Raw genomic sequence first — 15696 nt, forward strand, 5'->3', positions numbered from 1 at the left:
GAGTCCTGGGACTATTTTACCCACTCCTTAAGGAAAGCTCATCAATAGCTATTCCTTTGGGTCAAGCCACAGTGAAGACTCCTAGGTTACGAAGAATCCATGCGCCTCTCTTCAATATATAGTCAAAATCCAGTTTCACGATGAAAAACTTAGAAAACTCCCTCCAGAGCTGTCAGTGCTCAATGATCAGCATAAATTATAAAAAGCCCAATTTTCTCAATGATTTCCCCTGACTTTAGAGGTCCCCTGTGACCTCAGCTTTCCTCCAGCCCCTGGGGATTACAGAATAAAAACGTCCTCCAGAACCAGGAGTCATACCAGATTCTACCCTGTGGTCTTCCGCTTCAAATGGAGAAAAACAAATGACCCCCCCCCCCAAAAAAAGTTAAATGAAGGAAATAAAGAACCATCAGGAGTTAATCTTCTATGGCCTTTTATGCCCTTCCCTTCGGAGTTTGTGGCCACACACGTGCCCCAGCCCCAGACAGTGCTTCAGCCCTGACCCAGCGGATCCCGCATCACTGGCCCAGCCGCCAGGCGGGGAAGGGGTTTCCCAGAGTGTACAGCTATGTGTGCTTCAAGGACAAGTGGCAATGAATGGACTCCCGGGTCTAGTGCAGCCAGGGAGCTGGAGAACACCGGAGTACGTTCAGCCGTCTCCTCGTTTGGCCCAGGCCTGTGGAGGATATGTGACTGGTCATCAGCTCATCACTGTCCCAGCCGGGCCTAGAGTCCACTCCGCGCTTTTTCATTTCAGCGCTCTACCATGGCCTGGCGTGAGATTAGGTGCAGAGGTGACACCTACTGACTGCCTGCTGGACATTGGGCTAAGGGGCTTACGGCAGTGATCTCATCTAAGCCTCGCCATATCCTTATGAAGTAGGCACTATTGATTTCTGCATTGTACACGCGAATTCACAGATGCAAAGAGAAGTGAAAGGCTTCTCCCAAATTCCATGGAAGAAAAGAGCAAGGATAAGAACCCAGAACTCAATAACACCATAAAATTTTTTATACATAAAATTAAGTTTTGTTGGTTGAATGGTTTATGGAATATTTGTGTTCTGCTTTAAACAATCTAGGAGTGCAAACGTGTTAACAAAAAAGGGGAGTAAAAGGAGGTAATTCAGAAATAATTATTTCCTTTTTGAAAGGATTTGCCATAAGATTCTTAAAATGGCAAACTCCACATGTGCTCATTATTCCATCTAGAAACATTTGTTCTTCCTGAACTTTCTGAGAAGTCTATTTCACATATGTCTGGCAGCTGTATGTAAGTAACTATTCCATAAATGTGCAAAGATCTGCATCAGGCTAATTCAATATTTCTCATGTTGTTTTGATTGGTCATATTTATGAATTATCAAAGTCATATTTTCAAAGGAATTATTAATTAACTTCATTTATTATATTTATTAAATATCCCTTGGGCCCATACTACACATGTTAGAGTATTTTATAGAGTTTGAAAAAAACGGTCTAATAGATTAAGCGTTGAATAGGTACAACCGAATACTTTAATAGTTGCTATCTACTCCCAAAACTTAACATCCTCACTTACACATAGCAGAACTGTGGTTCTAAATAGCTAAAAACATGGGTCCAAAACGTGAACTGTTTTTTGATTATATTCACTTTGAAGCATTTTATGGATGCTCAGATATAGTTGACAATACATCTGATAAAATATTTATAACATAAGTCTCTTAAATATTACACTGCCAACAAGAGGAATCAACACCCCAGGTTCTCAGTTTATATCTTGTTCACGATTCATTCATTCAGTAGACACTTACTGAGTACCTAAGTATAAGCGCTGTGCATGCTAGGGACCGGGCGGAGATTCCAAGGACACATATGCACCCTGTCCCAGAGGAGCTCATAACCCAGTGAGGTGATGATGCCAGGCAGGGCAGTGTTTGTTGGTTTCCCTCAGCTTTGTTCTTGTCGACCACAGGCACCAAATAAAAATGTTAATGAAAACCTCATGATCTTTGAGTGAAGGGAAAATTCTCATAATAAAACTTAAGCATCGGGCTTCCCTGGTGGCGCAGTGGTTGAGAGTCTGCCTGCCAATGCAGAGGACGCGGGTTCGCGCCCTGGTCTGGGAAGATCCCACATGCCGCGGAGCAACTGGGCCCGTGAGCCACAGCTACTGAGCCTGCGTGACTGGAGCCTGTGCCCTGCAACAAGAGAGGCCGCGACGGTGAAAGGCCCGCTCACTGCGATGAAGAGTGGCCCCACTTGCCGCAACTAGAGAAAGCCCTCGCACAGAAACGAAGACCCAACACAGCCAAAAATAAATAAATAAATAAAATGCTGGCTTAACTCCTAGAGAGTTAAAAAAAAAAAAAAAGTTAAATTTAAAAAAAAAATTAAGCATTTATGGTTACTATATAATACTCATAGATAATACTGTAGCAGGAATAAACTTCAGTCTACAAACTTAAATATGCAACAAATGGAATTTTTTCTGTAACTGAGCTTTATTTCTACTTTAAGCCCCCACTCAGCTACAGTGACAATAATCTTATCAGCGGAGGCCGGCCCCCCTCCTCAGGACTGTGTCTGGTTAGGGAATTTGTGAAGTGCCAGAGATGAGGAGAAGCAGGAGAGGTCAGGTCCTCGCATCCCTGGTCCCCACATAGATTCTGAGATGCTCTTTGGCCACTCTGGGGTTTGGTTTTGTCTTTTGGTTTTGGTGCTGACAGGCCTGGCCCTTCCAATCACGGTAACTGCCTGGCTTGAAGGTCGGGAAACCTGTAGCTTCCTTGTTTCGATGTGACAGGAGTCTCTGTGAGGTGGCCTTTCTGCCTGGACACATTTGAAACATCACCTTAGAACTTGTTAGAAACGCAAATTCTCCCTGCCCTATTTCCTACATCAGAAACTCTGATTAAAACACAGCACACCACATGTTCTCGGAGGCTCCATTCTGCAAGCCTCTGCCCAGGATGGAGCCGGGGCAGGCGTTACCAAAGACATAGTCTCTCCTTCCCTGGAGCAGGGAGGGGTGTTAGAACCGAATTCTACTCCCTCCTCTCTGACTCTTGATTATTTTTTCTTCTGCCCAGGGGACGCTCCCTCTATCCTGACGTGTTTGTTTCAGAGGCACCAAGAGTTATCTTAATGGATTTAGTTTTAAGCAGGGAAGTACTTTTAGCTTTAAACTGGAAAATATCGGGAGAAAAAAAAAGCGCAGATCTCACCTGCCATAAAACATTTTTGCTGATGAAGAGCTTGAGGCTTCAGGTTAAGTCCTGAAAACCACAGGGAGAAAGAACACAGCAAGAACCGGTAACCACATTTTCAGGCTCTTACAAATTCTTTCCCCCCACCTACACCACCGTCCTGCCACCTCTCTCCCCTGATGACAGTCAACAGGCTACAACAAATGTCCGGGTAGATAGAGGTAACAGGGAAGGGACTTTCCCTGCTTTGGCTCCAACCTCACAACACTGTGAGGTGGCGTTATCATTCCCATTTCACAGCTGCGGAAGCTAAACAAAAGTGCGGCCGTGTCCCCGGCGCTTCTCAGCCGTTATTTTCATGTTTGAGCAGTTTCATCCGAGTATTATTTCAGGGAACAAATACTTGAGTGCCTACTATGTGCCAGGCGGTGGGGTTTCAGGGAATTAAACCCTCTGGCCTTACATCATATTGAAGGAGGATTAAGAAACAAACAATAAAACGGTTAAAAAAAGAAACCCGAGACGCTACCCACGCCATATTTAGGATAACGTCTATCTGCCTCCCGCGCCGTCTTCCCGCGAGGCCGTCCTGGGGCTCCCATTGGTCTCTGCCCCTGACGTCACAGGAGGCGCGACCGGGCGCGACCAATCATGGACCGCTCCGTGAACTTCGCCTTTCCCTCTCTTCCCGCCAGACTGGAAACGCCAATCGTTTCCTCGGCAGAAAGACCTTTCACTTCTTTCGCCCCCGGGGGTATTCCCCGGCGAGAGCCCATTCGGCACCCCAGCCGACCCTGAGAGGCGGAACGGGACGGGCGGCGCACCCAGAGTGACGGCGCACCCGAAGCCGCCGCGCCGGCTGGGACGTCACTTCCGGGGCGCTTCCTCGCGGGGCCTTGTGGGTAGCCGGCCGGGGTCTCCTGGCGACGATGATGGCGGGGGATGTGGGCGGTCGCAGCTGCGCCGATTCGGAGCTGCTGCTGCACCCGGAGCTGCTGTCACAGGAGTTCCTTCTCCTCACCCTGGAGCAGGTGCGGCGCGCCGGGGCGGGCGGGCCTGCTTGGGGGAGGCGCTGGGACTTGAGCTCGCCCCGGGGAGTCCTCGGCGGCGCCGGACACACCCGCCGCCGGCGCGCCTGCCGCCGGGTCGAGCCTCTCTCCGCCCCGCTCGGACCGGCCGGGTCTCCTCACTACCCTGTCCGGGAGAGAGATGTCCTTAGAATATCAGGAACTCCCGGGAGTTAGGACTTACGTTTTTGGGTCCTGATGGCTCGGAAAGGGGAGTCCAGGAGACCCCCGCGGCCTGGATGTAAGCAAGGGCCTCCGAAGAGAGGGGTAGGTCGTAGAAGAACGGAAATGACGGGTGGCGGTCCCCGCCTGCCAGGGCTGGAGGGCATCGGAGAAATCGACTGTTCTCCACTCTCACCGCGTTCAAAGATGGGGAAACTGAGTCCCAGAGAAGTGGCATTACTTCTGTGAGGTCACACCGTCGGTAGATGGTGCAGACAGGCGAACTGGCTCTCAGTGCAGCGTTTGCTCTTTTTCAGCTGGTGTGGCCTCTGATAGCAGAAGAGAAATAAGACCAAAGAAGTGATGAGTTTTGCTTAAAGTGGTAGAGAATTACTGAAAGCTTTTGGAGGGGTTTAAGTAGCATGTTTTGTTGTTTTCCTTGTGTTTTTCCCCCTCGGTACTCTTTCTCTGGTTTCCTCAAGCTCCCCTGCTAAGTAGATTATTTTAGGGATGTCAGTTACCTTTCTTACCTGTGGTTCTCAAACTTTTTAGGTAAGTCACAGTCACCCCGGAGCTTGTGAAAACACAGACTGCTGGGCTCCATATCCAGAGTTTCAGGTTCAGTAGTTTGGGGTGTGGCCTGGAAATTGCCATTTTTAACGAGTTCTTGCCGCTGGTCCAGAGACCACAGTTTGAGAACCACTGTCCTGGGGCAGTGCTTCCCTAACTAAGGTGTCTGTGGATTCTGTAGGAATGTTGTCCAAGAGAATCCCTAGCGTTTCCCCATTCTTCTGAGTGAGTACAGGTGAAAATTGATAATAAAGAATGGTCCAGTATAAGAAATAAAAGAAGTAAAGTTTGTGCTTTTAAATTTTGAAGAACAAAAAGAAAGGGGATCAATTTATCAGAGGGCTGATTGGATTTGTTCTGTCAGTTCTAAACACAAACGTTTCCAAGCCTTTCTGAATTGTTGAGCCCACAATCTCCTTTCCATCCTTATTTTCCTTCCTAAATCCAACTCTGTCCGTAACTGCTCCTATGCCTTCTGCCATATGTTTTCTGTTGAGAGTAAATCGGGAAGTGAGGTGATGCAGAGAGGGATAGTTGGACGATGACCGGGAGCCCCTGAAAGGACTGGTGCAGACATGAGGGGCCGCTTGTTCTGGTGTGTGCTGTTACCAGGACCATCATCAGGAAGGGGAGTGCAGCTTCCGTCCATAGGGCCATTCAAGTCTGGGTGGTGGCCTTCAGTTTAAGAAGCACTATTAGGGAAACATGGGGAATAATATACAGGGTGAGACCTCCAGCCCGCTAATCTGATCATGATAGTAACACTCTAGATAACTTTTTGACAGGATGTAGTAATTGTTATCATTGTTTGTTTTCTTTTGTCTGGTCTCCCCAGAAGGTCCCTCATTCTCAGTTTTGTTCATAGGTTAAGATGCTGCTACTGGAAATGGTCTTTATGCCTCCTGTGTGGGCTGAGCAGTGTGGACAGCTGTCCTTGTCGCACTGAGGACATATGACCACTGTCTTTAAGATGAAGCTGAGCCAAAATTTGAAGAGTTTAGCGTCTTTATAATACTGTTTTTTTTTTAATTTTATTTATTTATTTATTTTGGGCTGTGTTGGGTCTTCGTCTCCGCGCGAGGGCTTTCTCTAGTTGCGGCAAGTGGGGGCCACTCTTCATCGCGGTGCGCGGGCCTCTCACTATCGCGGCCTCTCTTGTTGCGGAGCACAGGCTCCAGACGCGCAGGCTCAGCAATTGTGGCTCACGGGCCTAGTCGCTCCGCGGCATGTGGGATCCTCCCAGACCAGGGCTCGAACCCGTGTCCCCTGCATTGGCAGGCAGATTCTCAACCACTGCGCCACCAGGGAAGCCCTATAATACTGTTTCTTGCAGTATCATATAGAATGTTAGGCATGTGTCTAAACGTGAAAATGGTTTTATACTTGTAATTTAAGCAGTCATGTCTTACCCTGTTAGGTAGGCAATTGGTTAGTTATTAAAGTGAGAGATGTTGTTTTGAAATTACTTTTGTTTCCTTTTCTACAGAAGAACATAACTGTTGAAAATGACATGAGAGTAAACAAAGACAGTCTTACCGATCTTTATGTTCAGCATGCAATACCACTGCCGCAGAGAGATTTGCCAAAGAATAGATGGGGGAAAGTGATGGAAAAGAAAAGAGAACAACATGAGATAAAAGATGAGACGAAAAGGTACTTTTGCGTCGTTCTGGTTGTCGTCTTATCTTATATGACTAAACAGTTTTGCTTTTCTTTTTTCCGCAGATAAACTTAGGTAAACAGTGTTGACTCAGCTACTGCTTATTGAGCACCAGGTGCTGTGCTGTAGCATGAATAAGACGGACAGAATTCCTTGCTCATATTTCAATTGGGAGAAACACAATAAAAAAGTTAAGTAAAATACAAGGTATGCTACCTTGTGGTAAATACTAAGGGAAAAGTGAAACAGGGAAAGGGATGACAATTTTACGTAAAGTGGCCAGGAACAACTTCACTGAAAAGTGACATTTCAGTAGAGAGACCTGTAGAAAGTAGAGGGCAAGCCAGCGTCCCAGGCCGAACCTGAGAACCTGGTCAGGAGTGTGTCCACACGATGTGCCAGGAACAACCCAGAGGCCATCAGGCTGGGCAGGGAGCATCAAAGGCAGAGCAGGGAAGGAGGTGCACAGGGGTGAGTGCAGGAGGTTGTCAGTCGTTGTAAGAACCTTGGCTTTGCTCTGAGATGAGAAGCCATCGGAGAATTTTGAGCGGAGTGAGGACATCATCTGATGTACATTTTAAGAGGTTTACTTTGGCTGCTGTACTGAGAAATGATTTAAGGTTGGGGGAGGGGAATGGGGAAACCACTTAAGGGGTTGTGCTGTAATCCTAGCAGCAGATGGCAGTGACTTTGACTGAGGTAGTGGACTTGGTAAGAAGCGGTTGGGGTCTGGATGTGTTTTGGAGGCAGAGCCAATAAGATTTGTTGAATTGTCAGAAAAAAAGTGGAGTCAGATAAGACTCCGAGGTCTTTGAATAAAATAGAAATGAAGAGATGGTCGTGTAGCTTCAGGTACACTATTTCAAAGTTTTAAATTCCAGAAAATTTTTCATAAAACCACAAGCAAGTGAATTTCCTTTTATAAAGAAAGTTACATTTAACTAATCAGTGTAGTTGGTTAGTGAGGACCAAGTATCCTAAGATCCCTAAATGGGCTAATAATTTTTTTTCTAGTGTCTGTTTATCACAAGTGGGTGCTATTGATTAATTGCTGAATTTCTTTTTAGAGCCTTACTGTCACAGGCAGTGCACTAGAGAAAGTGGGAGGAGATGGAGTGAGAGGGCTGGGTGAGGAGAACGCTAGCGCTGAGTTAGTGGCTTTAACCTCTAGGTACAAAGAAGAATTCATGACTGGTAGGGAGATTGCTCCCCAAGTCTGAGAACAGCTGAAGAACGTAACGTGTGTGCTCATCTGTGTACAGTCTTCCGGAGCATAGACGTGGGTACAGTCTCACTGTTGTCAGGAACACGTTCAGTTCAGGGTGAGCATCATTTTAACTCGATGGCTACAGGCCGTGTGTGAGTGTAGACTGTTGTGAATCTGTGGATTATGCTGTGTGCACCTTTAAGTTATTTTTGGTGACTCTTATTAAGAAAGTATTTTCTTCTTGACCTGCACATTCAGGCACATTGTCGTAAGCAAAGCTTTCAATACTGTTATGTTTTACTTCCTATGGTAATCCCTCTTAATTCCTCTATATCATTTTGGAAAGGATCTTTGACTGTTTGTAAACACCACAGTTTGGCTCTCAAATCAGAGCATTAAAGCTGGAAGGATCTAAGAGACCATCAGGCCTTTTTGAATTGCTTGTGACTTTCCCCGGAGGAGCTGAGCTCCAGAGGTGCTGTGATGTCCCCCAGGGCACACCACGCCAGGCCCGGCTCTCTGGTGCAGTGCTTCTCAAACTTCAGCGTGCTCCTGAGTCAGGCTGACCTCTCCCCAGCTGGAGAGTCCTGCCCTCAGTCCTGCTGTCTGTTGCCCTCGGAGGTGGCGGTGGGTGGACGGTGAGCTTGTTTTTCATCTTCTACCAAATGGTGTTCGCTGGTGGCCTAAGAATTGGTGAGTTTGGCCCGTCACCTAGGGTCTGGCTAAAATGCAGACTCTCAGTACAGATCACAGCCCCAGCTGCTGCGATTCTTTCGAGCTCCCGAGATGGCGCTGGTGCTGCTGGCCCCTGAGCGGCAAAGCCCAAGTGTCCTTCCTGACGACTCAAGTCCTTTTCACATGTTTATTTCAAATAAACAAATCTATGTTTCATTTGAGGTATAATTAATAATGAACAAATGAATGCTTTTATTATTAATCTTTATGATTAAGAGTGGCAGTTAGGTTTTCGGAAGCTAAATGTGAAGACTTGCCAAGTTATAAACTTAAAATTATACAGATGTTACAGTTACAGTTAGTTTCGAAGATGCCGTGGCTTTAAAGACCTTTAATGAATGGAGTAGGATGTCCTGTCCCATTGTCTGTAGACTGCCATTTTGGTAGTTTAGTATAGTTTTATAGTCTATTTCCTTTCTAAATAATCATTGATACATGGGTAAGATAACCCTATCAATAGGATGGTGATTTTTAAAAATTAAAAAAAAAATTTTTTTTGTTACTAGGAAATCCTGTTTTAAGTTTTGGGGTTAGTTGGTGGATTGATGCTTTAAAAATAACTGTGTATACATGAAAGGTAACTTTAAATTTTTGTCAATAAATATTTTAAACTTAAAAGCACTGGAAAATTATCATTTCACTTAAAGTAAACATAGAAAACTGCACTTCTGGTAGCCCTACTTCCAGTAGTCCTACTTAGAATAGATTAGTCTTATCAATAAATCTTTTTCGGTCATTGTTTTACCTTTGAGTCCCAGGGAAGTGGTTTGCTGTCCAGAGGGTATTTTTCATGACACATCTCTCCGATTTCAGGAGTAGCACCGCAGACGGGTTTCGGAAAAGACCCCTCATCGTGTTTGACGGGAGTTCAACAAGTACAAGCATAAAAGTGAAGAAGAGCGAGAACAGAGACAATGACCGACTCAAGTCCCGGCCTCAGGCCGGCGCTACCAGTAATGCCTTTCGAAAATTGTCAGATTCCTCTTCAGGTGTTTCACCCCTAATTTTGTCTTCCAATTTGCCTACGAACAATAGAATGGAACACAGTAATAATGACACTAAACAGAACCATGACTTAATGCATAGGAAAAGTCCTTCCGGCCCCGTGAAGTCGCCGCCTTTGTCGCCTGTAGGAACTACTCCGGTGAAGTTAAAGCGAGCCGCTCCCAAGGAGGAGGCCGAGGCCGAGGCCGCGGTGAGTGTGGACAGGAGATGCAATCGTTCTCCAGCCCGTCAGTGATCCGTCTCACTTGTACATCTCATTTCTCGTGTGTTTGAGCCCTGGAATCCATGATGATAAGCTAATGTTTCTTAAAGTGCACTCAGTTTATTTCTGCTTAAAATGTGTAAAGAGAGTGTCTCTTAGGCCCTTTTCCTAGATTTTTCTCACTTAGATCCTTTAACTATCTTGGAACTAAAAGAGAGAAATAGTCCCTTGTTAGCAAGGCTTAGAACGTTAACTCAGTTGTCCAGGGTCGCGCATTTATGAAGTAGCATTTTAGAGCTTGACCTTAAGTCTGTTTTGCACTTACCTTAAAATCACACCAGAATCTCTAGGATTTACCCGTTGCCTCCCCTACCCCTCACATGTACCTATCTTTAGAAGGATGGAGTCTCCTCTGTTACGCTCTAGTAGACTTACCATTTGGATGCTTGGATTTCGTACGGCAGATTTCTATAGATAACATGGTTTATTTTGAGTTTAATTATGAGATTTTACATATCTATATATATTTGATCTTCCCATAGTCTTCTCAGAAAAGTGATTTCACTTTTAAACATCCAGCAGTTTTATAGCTTTTATTCCTTATTTTAGTTCATTCAGGCTGGTATAACAAAAATTACCATTGACTGGGTGGCTCAAACAATAAACACTTATTTCCTACAGTTCTGGAGGCTGGAAGTCCAAAATCAAGGCGCTGGCAGATTCAGTGTCTGGTGAGGGTCCACTTCCTGGCTCAGAGTCAGCTGCTTTTCACTGTGTCCTCACATGGCAGAAGGGGCAGGGGAGCTCCCTGGGGTCCCTTATGGGGGCACTAATCCCCTTCATGAGGCTCCACCCTCATGACATAAGCGCCTCCCAAAGGCCCCACCTCCAGGTACCATCACGTCGGAGATTAGGTTTCAACACAAGAATTTTGAGGGGACACAAACATTCCGTCCATAGCATTCCTGTAAGTATACTTTGGCTTTATTATCATCTTCAAGTTGCGTGTCAAAGGGAGCAAAACTCTGAGTGGTTCAGACCTTCTAAAATAGCAGACCCGGGGCTTCCCTGGTGGCACAGTGGTTAAGAATCCGCCTGCCAATGCAGGCGACACGGATTCAAGCCCTGGTCCAGGAAGATCCCACATGCCGCGGAGCAACTAAGCCCGTGCGCCACAGCTACTGAGCCTGCGCTCTAGAGCCCGCGAGCCACAACTACTGAGCCTGCGCTCTAGAGCCCACGTGCCACAACTACTGAGCCTGCGCTCTAGAGCCCGCGAGCATTAACTACTGAAGCCCGTGCGCCTAGAGCCCGTGCTCCGCAACAAGAGGAGCCACTGCAATGAGAAGCCCGCGCACCGCAACGAAGAGTAGCCCCCGCTCACCGCAACTAGAGAAAGCCCGTGCACAGCAACGAAGACCCAACACAGCCAAAAATTAAATTAATTAATTAATTAAAAAACAAAACAGAACTAAACTAAAATAGCAGACCCTGGAAAAAGAAAGCTGCTCTGTATCTGAGCCGCCCAAAGTTCTTGTGTTAGTTCTTCATTGACTCCTTTCAGCAACCCTGTGAAGAAGGTACAGTAGCTTTTCCCATTTCACAGATGAGGGGAAAGAAGCTTGAATAATTTAAATAACCTTGTGCAGGTTCCAGAGTCAGTAAGTGGCCGGCCCGCGGTTTGAATCCAGGTCTGTGTGGCCTCAGCGGACGGCACCACGCTGCCTCTGCCCTCATTCCGTCACTCCTGGGGGACGAGGAGGGGGTGTCGGAAACGAGCGGGAAGAGCAGTCCAGACCTTGAATATTGGGATAAGAGTGAGCTTCGAGGATTTTTTTTTTCCCCAGTCTCTTGGAAAGCATTTTTCTACTCAGAAAGCTTTTACGGTTTCAGAGGTGTGATTTTTTTCTCTTTTAAATCTTGTATTAAGGTCTTAGATTGTGAGGTTGGGAGGAGATGGGCTCGGCAGGGAGGAAGCAGGTCTGGAGCAGTCAGTGGTTCTCAACTCCGAATGTGCCTGAGGTCACCTCGAGGGGCTTCCAGAAAACCTGGCCCGAGTCGGAGCCTCGTCCCAGCCACCTCCCGTGGGTGCTGACTGAGTCGGTTCTGCGATAGGGCCCAGGCCTGGACATGTTGGTCAGTTGGTCAGCTTTACCGTGGGTGAGTCTGCAGGGTAAACATCTGAGAACCACAGCTGGCAAAGCGGGAGCCCGGGGCTCACCTTCTTTCCTCGCCTTCCCCACCAGATGGCAGCAGTGCCCCACTGTTTCTGCATCAGTGGTCAAGCTTGGTGGTTTAAAATGTGCCTTTTGGGTATTCTCTGACATTTCTGCAAGTGTAAACTGACTTCTTCTCCATGTCTTTTCAGAATAACCTGAAGCCCCCAGAAGCAAAGAGGAAGATACAGCATGTTACATGGCCGTGAAGGAAAGTTTCCAAAAATGTAAATATAACTGTAACTGTAGTTTTTCAAACAAGTTCACATTTACTGACAGTATTTACAGAGATCCTGATTATTGTGGAATTTTCTTAAGAGGTTTAAATTAGGTTCAAAATAATAAAGTCCTTTCCTTTCCTTTTTCCCTCCTTCTCCTTCCTTTGGGGGGAACAAATCTTGCCTTTCATGCTCCTATTAGGAAAGAATTTCTTTTTAAACAAATGGTTTAGTATAAGTCATTTATATTGGCCCTACTCAAATACTTAGCTGCAAGTGTGGTATAAAGCATTTGATGAATTTTAGGAATTATTCGCATTAGTCTCTTTTGGTCTTTGGGGAAATTTGAGGTTTTTTAAACTCGGATATTTTAGAAGTTCACAATTTTCATTTCTTTTCCCAAGCAAAAGAAAATAACAGTTCATCGCAACATTCTAGTGGATTCTGCCAAACTCCTCCTCAAGGTTCCCCATGGAAAGCGTGTTAGTAGTGCTGCCAATAAACTGTTAGGAATATACAGATGACATTGCTGTTCTTCAAGTGCTCGTGGTGCCTCTTTCCATAAACTCGAAAGGGAAACGGGCGCTTGCTATTGCTCCTTCCCTTTTATTGTGAATTGGTTTCTTGTGAGTAGACCGGCCCACCCCTTGGACGCTCCTGTCACGTGGCAGCCCTGCTCCTCTTCTCATGGTGGCTCTGACCTCCCTCTCAGCTCTGGTTTCACTGTCTCCTGGGAGCTTAATCTTTTCCAGATGAGGCCGACTTCAAACTCTTCAGGGGAAGTAATCACTTTAGAGGTGGTACCTGATGGCAGAAAGCTTACAGGATAGGAAGGGCGGGTAGAATTCTAGAACCTGAGAATCCAGGAAGCCTGGCAGTGAGGGGAACTCAGCGCGACGTGCAGTCGGCAGAAGGGGGGTTGCTGAGTCGGAGGTCACGAGAGAGCAGCACGGGGGCAGGGGCCAGCACCCACGGAGGCACCGCCGAGGTTTCGTTGGTGTTAAGTGGTGTCACTCCAGTTGTGTAGCAGAAGTCAGCGGGGAGATAGGGTAGCCCTCACGTTCACGAGTTCTGGTGTCCACTTCTGCTGTGTATTTCTAACCAAGGCCAAGGATACTTTATACTCTTCCCTTGTACGACTGATCTTTGAATGGGGTTTGCCTTTCAACACTTTTTAGAGCAATCCATTCCTTTTTTGATATGTTAAAACAAGCATTTTAGTTCAGCTATTGAATAGCCTTACAAAAAATTAATTCAGCCTTGCAGGTAAGTACTGTACTAAAACTTTAACCCTACAGTTTTTAGCCTTTCTGCCTTTATCCAGACGATAAATCCATACCCGTAAGACGAAACTGAAAGACACTGAGTGTGGCATAAGTTGTTAATGTTATGCTAAATTGTTAAATGTTTGGTTTTCTGCAGGGCTGATATTTGGAATATTGTTAAAGGACAGCCATAATCCTATACACAACTGTGTGTTAAGGGAGATTTTAAAAGTGCAGATTTCAGGGTAGAATGACAAATTATATTCTACATTCTGTTGTCTCTTCTGCTTCCATCTGCGTTTCTCTCTTAGTTAAGAGAGATTTAGCCATTTGACAGTTTTAAGTCAGTGGAAACTTGTGTTTAGTTACTCAATAAAATTAGTTTTTAATTTGTATATTTAACTTACAGAGTAGGTTGGTAATAACAGCTGAACTGTGTAACATTGTTGCTTCAAATTGAAGTTTATATTGTGAACATTCAGAATCAGTGCTCACACAGCAGCATATTTTGAGCTAGTTTGAGTTTGAAAAGTGGGGAAGCCTCAGCCCCGTGCTGCGTGTCACGTACGCTGACGTCCGAGCGCTAGGCCTCCTCGCGGGGCGCGGACACAGCTCCGTGGGCGGTGATAGGGACCCGAGGTGGTGCTTTGTGGGCTTGAGAGCTTCCAAGGCCTTGATGTGCACGGCGCACACCTGGACTACCCCTCGCCCCCTAACGTGGGCTGATCTGGTTGCTTGGATTCCTTCCTGGGGTCAGCGAAGGGCAGTCGGTCGAGTCAGGTGGCTCCCGGGGAATAGGCATGTGTCCACTTCCTGCCCTTAGCAGGTGGTCTCGTTCTTTTCTTCCTCCCCCTCTTTGTGCCCTGTTTTCCTTTTTCTTACTCTCCCCTCCCACAGTGCACTTGCTCTGCCCCTTCTCCTTCACCCTGTAGATCCTGAGCTCCAGGCTTAGGTTTACAAGTCGCATTGCTCGGCCCGCTTGTCGCTGGGGCTGGAGCTAGGCGAGCCCCGTGCTTCTTGAGGACCACAGACGCTGCTGCAGGGGTCTGCGAGTCTCAAGGCCCTGCAGCACCAGGCGCTGAGTGGCCGCAGTGGCTCTGGAGGCGGGGCGGTTTACCAGGGCCCACTCACTGATCTGGGCGGCTGCCAGGCACTCTGCAAGGCTGGCTCAACTACTGCTGTGAGGCTGTAATATTTCTGCTAGTATTAAAATTCTTCAGGATTGCAGTTATTGCTTGAAAGAGTGTTTTGGTTAACTTAAGTTTTGAGAGGTGATTCTAAAACTGATCTAGAGACTCATTTAATAGCAACAACCTATTAAAAACTTACATTAAGTGAAACTGCCAGTGGATTAAATCATATGTATGTAAGAGCTTCCTTTGTTTACTACTGTGGGACCTCAGTAATTCTGAGGCTCCAAAATGGTTAAAACGTTCTTAAGTGTGCTCTTTTATTAAATGCTTGTGCAGGTTTTGTAATTCGGTACAGAAAGTTTAACCTTGTAATGTACATTTTTGTATGTAAAAAGTCTTTTAAGGAGCCTTATCCTTATTTAAATAAAAGGAATAAAATTATTGAGTAGGTCTCTCATTCACAAAAAAAATAAAATGGAAACACACTCTGTAGTGATTTGATCTCTATTTCACTAAACTATGTCAAAAAGTTTATTTATTCTTTATGTACAGCCTCCTGTACCCAGATCAGCTGGGCTCCGCCCTGGTGCCAACAGTCCGGCCACGCCTTGGGCCTGCGGGAGGTGCTGGGTCGCCAGGGCAGCCTGCTGCACGGCTGACTCGCTGGCGGCCACTGCACTTCGTGGGATGGAGACGCCGTCCCCCGAACCTGTCCTGTGGAAGCTTTCCTGCCCGGGGGGGGGGGGGGGGGACTGACCAGAGATTCGGTCGAGGGGTTATTTGTGTTTGGAGTGATCTTGAAAAAGTTAATATTTTTTACTGGTATCTTACTGTTGGAGACTGAAGCTCTAAATTAACTAATTAACTTGGAAAAGCCTCAGGTAACTTTCTACCTTGAACTTGAAAGTAGATCTTTCATTTTTTGTCTGGACAGAAGAGACGAAAAAATCTCATTTCCATTTAGATGGTTTTTTACGGAAGTGCCCTCTGCTGGCTCACGTGCTCTGTGCTGTCGGTGCTGACCTTGGTTGTCTTCCCCATTGTGGCAGAAAAGGTAAAGACGTG

At 46.3% G+C, this 15696-nt stretch overlaps 1 protein-coding gene across 3 annotated transcripts; it reads left to right on the forward strand.

Moving 5' to 3' along the window:
* Positions 1-4084: 4084 nt before the first annotated feature.
* C14H2orf49 (chromosome 14 C2orf49 homolog) lies at positions 4085-13900 on the forward strand. 3 transcript variants are annotated; one of them, XM_061210788.1, is made up of 6 exons: positions 4096-4222; positions 6477-6643; positions 8352-8495; positions 9406-9787; positions 12168-12242; positions 12638-13900. In XM_061210788.1, the coding sequence occupies exons 1-5, from the start codon at positions 4121-4123 to the stop codon at positions 12222-12224; spliced, it is 852 nt and encodes a 283-aa protein (XP_061066771.1). In that variant the 5' UTR covers positions 4096-4120; the 3' UTR covers positions 12225-12242; positions 12638-13900. The 3 variants fall into 3 exon arrangements, with proteins under 3 accessions (XP_061066772.1, XP_061066771.1, XP_061066770.1); XM_061210787.1 differs by lacking the exon at positions 12638-13900 and having other exon boundaries at positions 12168-12622; XM_061210789.1 differs by lacking the exons at positions 8352-8495; positions 12638-13900 and having other exon boundaries at positions 4085-4222; positions 12168-12622.
* Positions 13901-15696: the final 1796 nt, after the last annotated feature.

This window comes from Eubalaena glacialis, chromosome 14, assembly GCF_028564815.1.
Source record: "Eubalaena glacialis isolate mEubGla1 chromosome 14, mEubGla1.1.hap2.+ XY, whole genome shotgun sequence".
Taxonomy (NCBI): domain Eukaryota; kingdom Metazoa; phylum Chordata; class Mammalia; order Artiodactyla; family Balaenidae; genus Eubalaena; species Eubalaena glacialis.